The sequence below is a fragment of the Carcharhinus amblyrhynchos genome, chromosome 8, assembly GCF_965287045.1.
Source record: "Carcharhinus amblyrhynchos chromosome 8, sCarAmb.v2.hapA, whole genome shotgun sequence".
NCBI classification, from domain to species: Eukaryota; Metazoa; Chordata; class Chondrichthyes; order Carcharhiniformes; family Carcharhinidae; genus Carcharhinus; species Carcharhinus amblyrhynchos.
Window position 1 is genome coordinate 102,631,668 of NC_137331.1, and position 12,842 is coordinate 102,644,509.

Below are 12,842 nucleotides of genomic sequence, written 5' to 3' on the forward strand. Positions count from 1 at the left end.
GGATTGGCCACGCTAAATTTCTCCTTAGTGTCAGGGGGACTTGCTAGGGTAAATACATGGGGTTATGGAGATAGGGCCTGGGTGGGATTGTTGTTGGTGCAGACCCGATGGGCTGAATGGCCTCCTTCTACACTGTAGGATTCTGCGATTTATTACCCAGCCCTCATTATAAGCAATAGAATCAAAGGCTTCCAAAGCATGAATTATGACTTTTTGAACTGAGGATTTTATTAGGTTTGTTTATTAGGTAATAAATTAGGTTTATTAGGTCTCTCCTTAAGTTTAGGTTTGGCATCTTCTCAGGAAACATCTTTCTCCTTAAATTTATTTTCCCTTTCTCCTTTTGATTACTGTGAGGGCCTTATTGGTGAGATTCTTTTTCAACACCATATGTTGTTACGGTATTTATTTCCACCACATTGAGCTGTATGGTTTATTTATCACTGTCACAAGTAGGCTTACACTGCAATGAAATTACTGTGAAAATCCCCTAGCCGCCACACTTCAGCGCCTGTTCAGGTTCACTGAGGGAGAATTTAGCACGGTCAATGCACCTGACCAGCATATCTTTTGGACTGTGGGAGAAAACAGAGCCCCCAGAGGAAACATGCAGAGACTCGGGGAAAATGTGCAGACTCCACACAGGCAGGGACCCAAACCAGGAGTCGAACCCAGATTCCTGGCGCTGTGAGGCAGCAGTGCTAACCACCGTGCCGCCGACTGCTTCCTTTCTATCCCAAAGATATGTTCCATCACTGCTATTCAAGTCACCTGATAGTGGACCATCTATGACAAACAGACAATTGTAGTGGATGCAAGCAAAAGGAATACATTGAAAGAATCTCCTCTGATTTTAGTTTTCACAAAAGCAGGCTGAGTTACAAAGCTACAAAGTAATACAGCAGAGCATGGTGGGCTGCCAGTCAAAATTAAATTAATGATGAAGCTTTTCTTGCTCCTGCAATGCAGGGACTGGGTGGCTGTTAACTGGATGACAGGTTCTGAGAAATTTCTTTACGTGAAGGAGTTGTTGGAGAATGAAATGCTGTGCCACAGGGAATAGTTCAAACAGAAATCTTTTAAGGGGAAATTGGATAGATAGCAGCGGAAGATGAAGGGTTGTGGAGAGAAATCATGGTTGTGGGATGAGTTTTGGATTGCTCTCACAGAGAGAAAAGAAAAAGTGACACAAATGGCCTTCTCGTCTGCTATTGACTTTGATGGTTCCAAGGCAGATCAACAGGCAGCCGAACTGCACTGATTACTTTTCCCATTATGCACCCCTTGAAGCACCTCACCAACGATGCTGAGAGGCAATTGTCTCCACAGGTTCTAAGTCAGCAGAGAGACAATTACAGAGCTCCACCATATGCTACGCCATCTGCAGCCAGCCTGGCAGTTCCGTCAATGGCACTGCAGGGCTCAATATCTTTTGGCTGCAGCTCATTTCAGCCAAGCACCGCGCTGTCAACTAATGTGCCGACAATCATGGCATCCAACAAGCAAGAGAAGCATCAGTTATGATCATAACGCTTTTGTCTCTTTTACGGATGAAAAGAAGCATGACGCCGCTTGTCAACATCACCGCCATGCAAGCGAACGGAGGGAACTCTTGTGATCATCTGTCCAGCAGGTTCCTGCTCTTCCTTGTTGCCAATGCGACTCATCTTCAATGACTGGATTTTTCATGAAGACTGTCGTTGTGTCGGCGGTTACGAACCTCTGTGTGAGGTGCGCGGTGCTTTGTGACACTGTATGGCTATGGGTCAGTGGTAGTGCGAGCAGACCACTTTTCCAAGCCTGGAGTAACAGATGCCAGCTTGTGGACACAAATTCAAGCACAGCTCACTCATTAAGATTCTGCAAGTGACGCTTGCACACGTGTCTGTATGGAAATTGGAGCCTTTCAGAGAATTAAAGAAAGTTAAAGTTAATTCCACAAGTCTTAGCTTTTACCACACTGCCCCTTTATTCCCTTTCCTACTCATTTCCACATATGGCCACTCCTTTTATCCATTTAAAATTTTTGAACGTTTAGGAGTTTCACACTAGTCAGGTTTTCCTGCTCGCCTGAATCAGGCAAGCTCTGAGCAACAAGAGAACTTTACACTGGAAATTCTTGCCAATGAAGCAAGTAGGCTGATGGTGAAAAGGACAGAGCGTTAGCTCAGTGTGAGTATAGCCGTTAGGCAGATGAAGCTCCAGTCAATCAGCAGTGGAAAATTGGTCCTATACTGCTGATGTGCTGGTTTATGCTTACATTTTGTGGTCCTTCAGATTTGTAAAGGGCTGTTTTAAGTGCCACAGCCTCACTGGTGCGTAAATGAGATTCCCACGGCTTGTTAGTGACATAATGAATGGGAACATTGACAGAGTAGCTCATAATGTTCCGAGGTGCTCATTCAGTGGCTATTGAAAGTAAACAAATTGTGACTTTCTTGCTTTTAGAGTGAGTGGATAGAATATTTTCAATGGACGAAGAGGCCTTTCCTCATTCTGCACTTTCAAGAATTGGTAGACTGCAACACAAAGCTTAGGATGTCAATCTTAAGGGCGGTACAGTGATTAGCACTGCTGCCTCACAGCGCCGGAGACTGGGTTTCGATTTCCGGCTTGGGTGACTGTGTAGAATTTGCACATTCTCCCTGCGTCTACGTGTGTTTCCCCCGATGCTCTGGTTTTCTCCCAAAGTCCAGAGACATGCTGGTTAGGTGTACTGACCCAAACAGGCGCCACCGTGTGGTGACTAAGGAATTTCACAGTAACTTCATTGCAGTGTTAATGTAAGCTTTACTTGTGACTAAAAATTTAAAAAAAACTTTCCTTCTTCATCTAAAAGTTCGGAAATGTTCTAAAGTATATATTAATCCTGGTTAACTGGTACTGTGAAAAGGGAGTATTGTAATCCAACCTGCCTGATGGGAAGTGGAATATTCACTCATGGGCATACCCACTGTTGTCAAGCGCACCCTGGCCACACCCGATCTGTGTCACACACACACACATTCACTTCAAACACATACATGCAAACCAAGATCTGATGGATTCATCTGACACCAGCTGCCATTTTAACTCCGGCCTGAGACAGAAAGCCACTGTTAGATGTAGCTCTCTAAGAAGTCTCACACCAGGTTAAAGTCCAACAGGTTTATTTGGTAGCAAAAGCCACTAACTTTAGGAGCACTGCTGGGTGGGAGTTCTAATCACAAACAGGACACATAAAGACACAAACTCGATTTACAGAATAATGATTGGAATGTGATTCTTCACAGCTAATCAAGTCTTAAAGGTATAGACAATGTGAGTGGAGACAGCGTTAAGCACAGGTTAAAGAGGTGTGTATTGTCTCCAGGTAGGACAGTCAGTGAGAATTTACAGAGATTACAGAGACGTAACTCTATCAGAAGAGGATGGGGTCGTGAATTCTCTGCCCTTCGATCGCTGACTCCTTGCACATTCTCCCTCCTCCTGCCTCAATACTGGTGCCTCTGCATCAGACGCCTTAATTGTGGAATTCCCTCTTCCTCCTTTATCTTTAAACTTCCCCTGAAACCCAGGTTTTTGGCTAAGTCTATGGTAATTCCTCCAAAAATCATTTCCCTTGGGATTGTGTGAAGTGCTTTTTGAGATGTTTTTCTCTGTCAGCATTGTCAGGCAGAATACCCCAGCTGCGCTGATCTAAAAGCGGAAATTCCTGCCCGACTGTCAATGGGGTTTCACTGCGTCCGCAGCCTGCCCAGTAAAATTCCAGTGGCGAGTGGGATGGGAGAATTCCGGCCGTCATGTGAATTCAAGTTGTTGCTGTTCCTGATAAAGTAATCTTCATGCTTTCCATTAACAAGAATTAGGTAATTACTTGCAAAAGATGAACATTAAAAGTTAAGAAATTAACTTAAGTATCTGATGCATCATAAAGCATCAGCTTAGAACTATCGTTTTTGTTCTGTATCATTCTAATGTTCAATTAGATTCTATCTAACCAATTGCTATCAAAGCTCTTTAACAGTTTTCCATTCCTTTGGCCATATTAATCTACGTTCCCTTCTTTGGTCACTAGAATTTTCACAGAGATGATTAATAGATATTTTGGGAGGTTAACTTCCTTATGTGTGAGGATTAGTGAATAATTATGCAGCATTTCCCCACAGGAGATTAAATTACTCGTGTGAACTTTACAATGAGTTAGATTATACGTAATGAATAAAGGAAGAAATTTTGCTAAGATTACACAAATAATGAGAACTTTTTGGAACAGGAATGGCTATTAAGGTCAACAAGCCAGGACAATCTTGGTACTTCTCAACCCACCTGATGAAGGAGCAGCGCTCCGCAAGCTCGTGGTTCCAAATAAACCTGTTGGACTTCAACCTGATATTGTGAGACTTTTTACTGTGCCCACCCCAGTCTAATGCCGGTTTCTCCGCATTATGGCTTCTCAACCCCAACTAACCACTTTCACCCCCACCCCCACCCCCACCTCATAGAATCATTGAATCTCTACAGTGCAGAAGTAGGCCTTTCAGCCCATCGAGCCTGCATCGACAACAATCCCACCCAAGACCTAACTCTGTAACCTCACACATTTACTCTGTTAGTCCCCCTGACACTGAAGGTCAATTTAACATGGCCGATCAACCTAACCCACACAGCTTTGGAAATGGGAGGAAACCGGAACACCCAGAGGAAACTCACGCAGACACGGGGAGAACGTACAAACTCCACACAGACAGTGACCCGAAGCTGAAACTGAATCTGGGTGCTCATCAGAGAGTGACTCAGAACCCTATCTGGTCAAGGTGCCTCCCCCACTCCCAAGTTGTGTGTCTCTGCGATGAGTGATAGTTGTGACACTTGGCACCCATGTCCTCCCCCATGATGTCCTTCAAGTTGATGTTGAGGGTGGGCGGTGGTGCAATGCTGATTGGTGGGCCAGACTCTTTGGTTGATATTCCTGCAAGGCAAGGAATGCTTCCTGCCTATTAAGCTGGAGGCTAAGGTGCCAGTTTAGCTCCCAAAAAACGAGTATGGTGCCTCCGAATGTCTTGGCCTGTATGTATAGCTATGAAAGGATAGCTTTACATCGATTTTCAATAAAAAAGCCGGCAGCATAGTGAACAAAATGTACTCTCCCCCTTCTTAAAATTTTAAACCGAGGATGTTCTCTGACTTGCAATTGACAACAATCAGCACGAACAAGCACCGGTGTAATCTCCTGGCAATAAGCAGTTGCTGACAATTACTCTGCCATTTGGAAAAGAAACAACCCATTTTGAAACTTGTTCTTTTCCTCTGTGGAGGGAAGGAAGAAATGAGTTACTGCTGGGAGCAAGATAATTGCTTGTGTTGCGAAGCTTGCCCCTTCCCTTTCATGCAGGTCTGCATTCAACAATTACAGAGAAAGTATCATTTGCTGAGTGAATTGGATATGATCTATTATGCCCGCTTGGTATTGTCTCTGGAGAGACGCGGAGGAGAGGCAGGGAATGGTCTGTAAATCGAGCCAAACATTTTGCGGGGAAGAGCATTTCAGACAATCTGTAACATGAAATGATTTTTTATGAGTTATCCATCACTTCATGATGAAGGACATGGTGGCTCGCTACAATTTGATGGCAGTTCTTCCCAAAGGCATTAGTGCAGTTAATTTCTTTTTATATATATTGCTTTGCCCAACAAAGCATAGCTGCTGCAGATCTTTGTGCTTTTTTCGCTTCCCCTTATTTCCTTTTTTCATCTGAACTTTGTGCTCATCAAGTGGAGGAATTGTAATCCTGAGGAACTGGAACACTTCTCTTTTCAGCAGACAATCATCTCCAGGTTAGTTAAAAACAGGGCAGAATGTCTACATGACGTTATGTTCTGAGCGCAACCCCATTCAGAGGGAGCTTGAAAATAATTGAGAGGGTTGGGGACGGTGGGGGAGTGGGAGAAGATTTTTTCAAAAATAGGAGCAGTTGAGCTAACAATGGTGTTCACATCACAGACATAATAAGCTCAAGGGAGAAGAGAGTTTGCAATTTGGTTAGCACCCTCAAGCCTGCTGACTAAGCTTCCTGGGCTCCCGGGAATGGAACCCACTCAGCAGGTGTTGGTATCACTGAGTCCATCAGAGACCCATCAGATGGAATTACAAAAAATAATTCATTTACTGCCCATCTCTACTTGCCCTTGAGAAGGTGGTGGTGAGCTACTTTCTTGAATCGATGTAGTGTACACAGTGTAGGTACACCCACTGTGCTGTTATGTAGTTTGAGGATTTTGACCCAGCAACTGTGAAGGAATGGTGGCAGATCTCCAAGACAGGATGGTGAGTGACTTGAAGGGGAACCTCCAAGTGGTGGTGTTCCCAGGTATCTGCTGCTCTTGTCCTTCTAGTTGGTAGTGTTTGTGGATTTGGAATGTGCTGTCTAAGGAACCTTGGAGAGTTCCTGCAGGGCATCTTGCAGGTGCTACGCATTGCAGCCACTATGCATCAAAGAATAAAGAACGAAGAGCAGTACAGCATAGGAACATTTCAACACAGATGCCTCTCTAATCTAATTTTTTTTTTGCTTCTGCGTGGTCCATATCCCTCTATTCCCTGCCTATTCATGTACCTATCCAGATGCTTGTTGGATGTCATTATAGAATCTGCTTCCACCACCTCCTCCAACTGCACGTTCCAGGCATTCTGCTTCCTTTGTGTGAAAAACTTGCCCCTTACATTTTCTTTAAACTTTCCCCCTCTCACTTCCAACCTATGCCCCCGACTAATTGACCCTTTGACTCTGGGAAAAAAGACACTATCTACTCTATCCAAGCCTGTCATAATCTTGTAAACCTCTATCAAGTCCCCCTCACCCTCCGACGATCCAATGAAAATAATCCAAGTTTGTTCAACCTTTTTTCATTGTCCATATCCTCCAAACCAGACAAGATCCTGGTAAATCTCTTCTACATCCTTTCCAATGCATCAACATCCTTCTGGTGGTGTAGCGACCAGAATTGTGCACAGTACTCCAAATGTGGTCCAACCAAAATCTTATACAGCTGCAACATGATTTTCCAATTCCTATACTCAACACCCTGACCGATGAAGGCCAGCATGCCACACACCATCTTGACCACCTTGTCCACCTAATTGCCATCTTCAGGAAACTAGGTCTTCACGCCTAGATCCCTCTGTATGCTAATATTTCTAATAGGACTTTACCACTTACTGTATACTTTCCTTCTGCAGTAGACCTTCCAAATCACATCATTTCACATTTGTCTGGGGTAAATTACATCTGTCATCTTTTGGCCCAGGTCTCCAGCCACTTTGTATCCTCTGACAATCCTCACTATTCGTTACTCCTCCAATTTTTGTACCATCTGCTAATTTACTAATCAGACCACCTATATTTTCCTCCAAATCATTTATATATATTACAAACAACAGAGGCTGAGCGCTGATTCTTGTGAACACTGCTTGTCAAAGACCTCCAGTTAGAAAAGTACCCTTCCACTGCTACTCTCTGCTTTCTACGCCAAAGACAGTTTTGCATCCATCTTACCAGCTCACCTTGGATCCCATATGACTTCACCTTCTGTATCAGCCTGACATGAGCAACCTTACTGAAGTCCATGTATACAATATTCACTGCCCTGCCCTGGTCAATTTTTTTTGTCACTTACTCAAAGAATTCAATCAAGTTAGTGAGACATGACCTCCCATTCACAAAACCATGCTATGTATCACAAATAAGCTTATTCTCTTCCAGATCTGAGTACACCCTGTCCTTAGGAACCTTCTCCAATAATTTTCCCACCACTGATGTAAGGCTCACAAGCCTGTAATTTCCCGGATTGTTTCTTCTGGTCTTCTGAAGAGAGGAACAATGTTAGCTACTCTCCAACCCTCTGGTACCTCATCCATGGCTAAAGAGGAAGACTTTAGTCAAGGCCTAAACAATTGCTTCCCTTGCCTCTCTCAATATCTGGGATAGACCCTATCTGGCCCTGGAGACATGTCCACCTTAACGTTTTTCAAAACCTCCAAATACCTCCTCCCTTTTATCTCAACATGTCCTAGAATATCAACACCCTCCTTTTTACATTGGTGGTGAGGGGATTGAATGTTTGTGGGATGTGGTGCCAATCAAACAGGCTGCTTTATCCTGGATGTTGTCAAGCTTCTTGAGTGTTATTCGAGTTGCACTCATCCAGGTAAGTGGAGAGTATTCCATCACAGTCCTGACTTGTGCCTTGTGGATGGTGGACAGGCTTTGGAAGTCAGGAGGTGAGTTATTCATCAAAGGCTAGGAAAGGATTCCTAGCCTTTGACCTGGTATTATATATGGCTTATCAGTTCAGCTTCTGGTCAATGATAATCCAGCAAGTTGATGGTGGGGGATTCAGTGATAGTAATGACAATGAATATCAAAGGATGATGGTTAGATCCTCTCTTGTTAGAGCTGCTCATATTACCTGGCACTTGTGTGGTGTGAATGTTACTTGCTATGTGTCAGCGCAAGTCTGGATATTGTCCAGTTCTTGCTGCATACATGGACTGCTTCAGTATCTGACGAGTCACAAATGATCCTGAACATGGTGCAATTATCAGTGAACATCCCGACTTCTGACCCTATGATGGAAGGAAGGTCACTGTAAAAGTAAAGTTTATCAGTGTCACAAGTAGGCTTACACTGACACTGCAATGAAGTTATTGTGAAAATCTCCTAGTTACCACAGTCTGGTGCCTGTTCAAGTATGCTGAGGGAGAATTTAGCATGGCCAATGCATGTCTAATCAGCACATCTTTGGACTGTGGGAGGAAATCGAAGCGCCTGGAAGAAACCCATGCAGACACACAGACAACATACAACCTCCATACAGACAGTGACCGGTGGACGGAATTGAACTGGCGTCCCTGATGAAGCAGCTGAAGCCCCTATCCCGAGGAACTCCTCTATTGGTGTGGCATTCCTTAATAGGTTTGGGAAGGACATGGGACAGGTCCCAGAACTGCAGCCGGAACAAAAGGGAGGTGGGGAGGGAGGGGGTGGTGTGGGGGGTGGGGGGTGGGGGGGTAGTAGTGCAGGCATGTGGGGGAATGATGGGCAAAAAAAGTACTTTTGCGCTGACTTGAAAACTTTCTGCAACACACTGCATTACTTGCATTGCTTTTATATATGCAAAATAACACTATTTCTCCTGTTCTCACCTGACAGAGCTCCAAACTTCAGGTGAATTCCAGAGTGACAAGTTTAGATTTCCAACACCAGATGTCTCTCAGATCATCAACCAGTGCCAAGTTATAAACATTTTCCTTTGCCCACTAAGTATTGGATTGAGATTGTTGAATTCCCACAGCAGGCAGCAGCTCCAGGTCCCCAGTGATTCAGCTCTACATTATAAAGATTGAATGCCGCATCTAGTCCTCCAGGAAAACAATATTTTACACAACATACTCACGTTGTGTCATGACTTCTTTTTTTGCTGTTCTCTTTCTCGGACCCCATAAAAACAACAGTGCCTTTGTAATTCTTGATTTAGTGCGTAGTTGAGTAGTTTATTCATATAACTAATCTCTTTTGGTATCACTCATTTTCATATCCACCAGTGCTAGGGATTTTACAACTATTTAGTAACTTAAATTTGGATTGGTAAATGCTTCAGAATGGCATCGTAAGACAGGAATGACCAAAAGGCAAAATATTCTTCTGCCTCTGGGCTTGTCGCATTAAGAATTATTATATCGCTATATGGCATAACTGGTGCACACTCAAAAATAACCAGGATGTGGTGCTGGGTGGATAAAGAGCGCATTCCAAATTTTTCTGCACTGCCTTTCCTCCCTCAGTTTTCTTCCTTCTCCCTCCTTCTTAACTGCTTTCCCCAATCAATCCTTCCGTCCACCCAATCAACCACATTCTCTTCTCCTCCCTGATCATAAATTCCCACTCCCGAGATCTATCCGAAGTCACAAGTTAAAGATAAGCGGGGGGTGGGGGGAAGGTTCAGTGGAGATGTGCGGGGGAAGTTTTTTTTTAACGCAGAGAGTGGTGGGGGCCTGGAATGCACTGCCAAGTGAGATGGTTGAGTTATGTTAGTCACATTTATAGGCATATGATAAAATGGGGAATAGAGAGATAAAAGTGGTCGGTCTAGATAGCACAACATGATCGGCGCAAGCTTGGAGGGCCGAAGCGCCTGTTCCTGTGCGTACTGTTCTTTGAAGCTTCTAACCGTGATGCAGTGGCAAGATAAAAGAAGCACAGATTGCAAATAAAATTTGATAATGCGGGCGACTGATGAAAATTGGGTCAATTTTGCACAGCAGCAGGGAGGCCTGAATAAAATTGAGCTTTGAGCCTCATTTATATTAGACTGACAAGCCATGGCTACCTGCAGCATGTCCCCAGACAGCAACGGGGGTGTAAATTGTGGACCACTGCATCACGGTTGTGCTATCATTATATCAATGCATTGAAATTTAGAATCATGCTGTTTAATAGGTAACATGCAGTTGCCTTAATTATACAGCAAATGCTTCAAATTGTGAATATTTTACCTTATTCTGGATATTGTCAGATTGTAGAGATGGATATGTTGAATAATCTCGTCTAAGAGTCGATCCGTCATTGCATCAAAGTCAGCAAAGGTGTCACTCTGCAATTAAATGCAGTCAAAACAAAGCATTAACTAGTATCGTACAGAAAAACAGGTCAGAGTTAAGAATACTGTCCACCTCATTTTAGCTGTACCTACATTTTTGCAATGATAGCATAACTATTATTTCTTTTTTTTAAATTCTACTTTTCTCCTGAACTAATAATTCCTTGTAAGGCACAGAGTTAACATATTCAATCATGTACATCTGCAATGAAACAGATACATGCATATCCACATTATACTCCCAGATTTAATGTCCTTTAGGGAAGGAAATCTGCCATACTTACCTAGTCTGGCCTACACATGATTCCAGAGCCATGGCAATGTGATTGACTCTCAACTAGAAAAGGTTGTGAATGTAGCCCAATCCATCACGCAAACAAGCCTCCCATCCATTGACTCTGTCTACACTTCCTGCTGCCTCGGCAAAGCAAGGAGCCCACGCACCTCGGACATTCTCTCTCCCACCTTCTTCCGTTGGGAATAAGATACAAAAGTCTGAGGTTATGTACCAACTGATTCAAGAACAGCTTCTTCCATGCTGACTTTTGAATAGACCTACCTCACATAAAGTTGATCTTTCTCTACACCCTAGCTATGACTGTAACACTACATTCTGCACTCTTTTATCTCCTTCTCTATGAACAGTATGTTTTGACTGTACAGCGCGTAAGAAACAATACTTTTCGCTGCATGCTAATATATGTGAGAATAATAAATCAAATCAACTGCCCTCTGAAATGGCCCAGCAAGCCACTTAGTTCAAGGGCAACTAGGGATGGGAGATAAATGCTGGCCAGCCAGTGATGCCAATGTCCCACCAATGAATAAGGAAAAACAGAATCCCACCCTTAACTCCAGCTGCTGCCTATCTACTCCCTCCCAATTTACACACAATCTCGTTTGGAAATGAGACTAAAAGTAATAATTCCTGATAGGGCAATTTGCCAAACAGTCACACATTTAATGCTGGATAGCTCCCAACAATGGGTTGTACAATGTCCTGAATTCCTCTACAATCATATTGCACTGACAACAATCTCACCCCGGCCCTATGCTGGTAACCCCGCATATTTATCCTGCTAACCCCACTGACACTCAGACCGGACTTTAACCGGCACACCTGCCCGAGCCTCACAAGATCGTACCTGAGGCCAGCGGAGAATTCCGTTCTCCGAGCCTCGCTCGCCCCGAAATGGGGGCGGGCGTGCTGATAAAATCAGGCCAAAGGGTCAATTTAGCACGGCCAATCAACCCAAACAGCACATCTTCGGACTAGATCTTTGTTGGACTAGACTGCCCAGACCAAATGGTTCGACACTACAGTGTTAATTCAGCAAAGGACTGAGAAAAAGTTTACATAAAAGGCTCGGTAACAGTGAGGAGCTGTGGCCAGAGCAATCATGTGGCAGTGATGAGAAAAGAACACCAAGAAATAAAAAAGGGAAGCTCTGGTGAATTATTCCTCGGGAAAGAAACCTCAGTTGATGTCGCTTCCAGAACAGAAATAACAACTATATAACGACTGCTATAACTGCCTTGCCGTGGCTTGCTGCGACAGTAAGATTGCTGCTGTGCTGCTATTCTTGATGCATGTCATAAATCAAGATTAAATTGCTTTTCATCTATACATGTGTGTAATCCTGTCTGATTCGACAGCAATGAATCCAAGTTACATACATTTGGAGACACAGTGATTTACTAACATCTCTATAATCTATTATCTTCATTTTTTTTTGACATGGAGAAATGTTGAACAGCTGCAACGGATTGCTAAGTCGAGCAGGTGAGGTTCGGAAATGGCCTCATGCAAAAAGCAGGAGGGTCAAGAACGCTCACAAATGCATCACCTTTCAGCCTGTCCCAAAGCAACAAAGTTTTTCACGTGTATCCCAGAATGGCGACAGCACAGGAGGCACTGTGGCACAGTGGTTGGCACCTCCGCCTCACAGCGCCAGGGACGTGGATTCAATCCCCAACCTGTGTCACTGTCTGTGTGGAGTTTGCACGTTCTCCCCCTTGTCTGTGTGGGTTTCCTCTGAGTGCTCTGGTTTCCTCCCCCAGTCTGGTTGGGTGCATTGACCCAACAGTCGCCAGAATGTTGGACTAGGGGACTTTCACAGTAACTTCATTGTAATGTTAATGTAAGCCTTACTTGCGACGAGTAAATAAATAAACTTTAAAGGAGGCCATTCAGTCTGTCGTGT

The 12,842-nt window shown here is 43.9% G+C and overlaps 1 protein-coding gene across 3 annotated transcripts in view; it reads right to left on the minus strand.

The window, feature by feature from the left end:
* fam135b (family with sequence similarity 135 member B) overlaps nt 1-12,842 on the minus strand; it is a 401,595-nt gene that overhangs the window by 30,986 nt on the left and 357,767 nt on the right. For all 3 annotated transcript variants that reach the window (XM_080194586.1, XM_080194584.1, XM_080194585.1), the window contains one exon: nt 10,535-10,632. In XM_080194586.1, the coding sequence (XP_080050712.1) occupies nt 10,535-10,632 (98 nt within the window). The remainder of the gene's footprint in view (nt 1-10,534; nt 10,633-12,842) is intronic.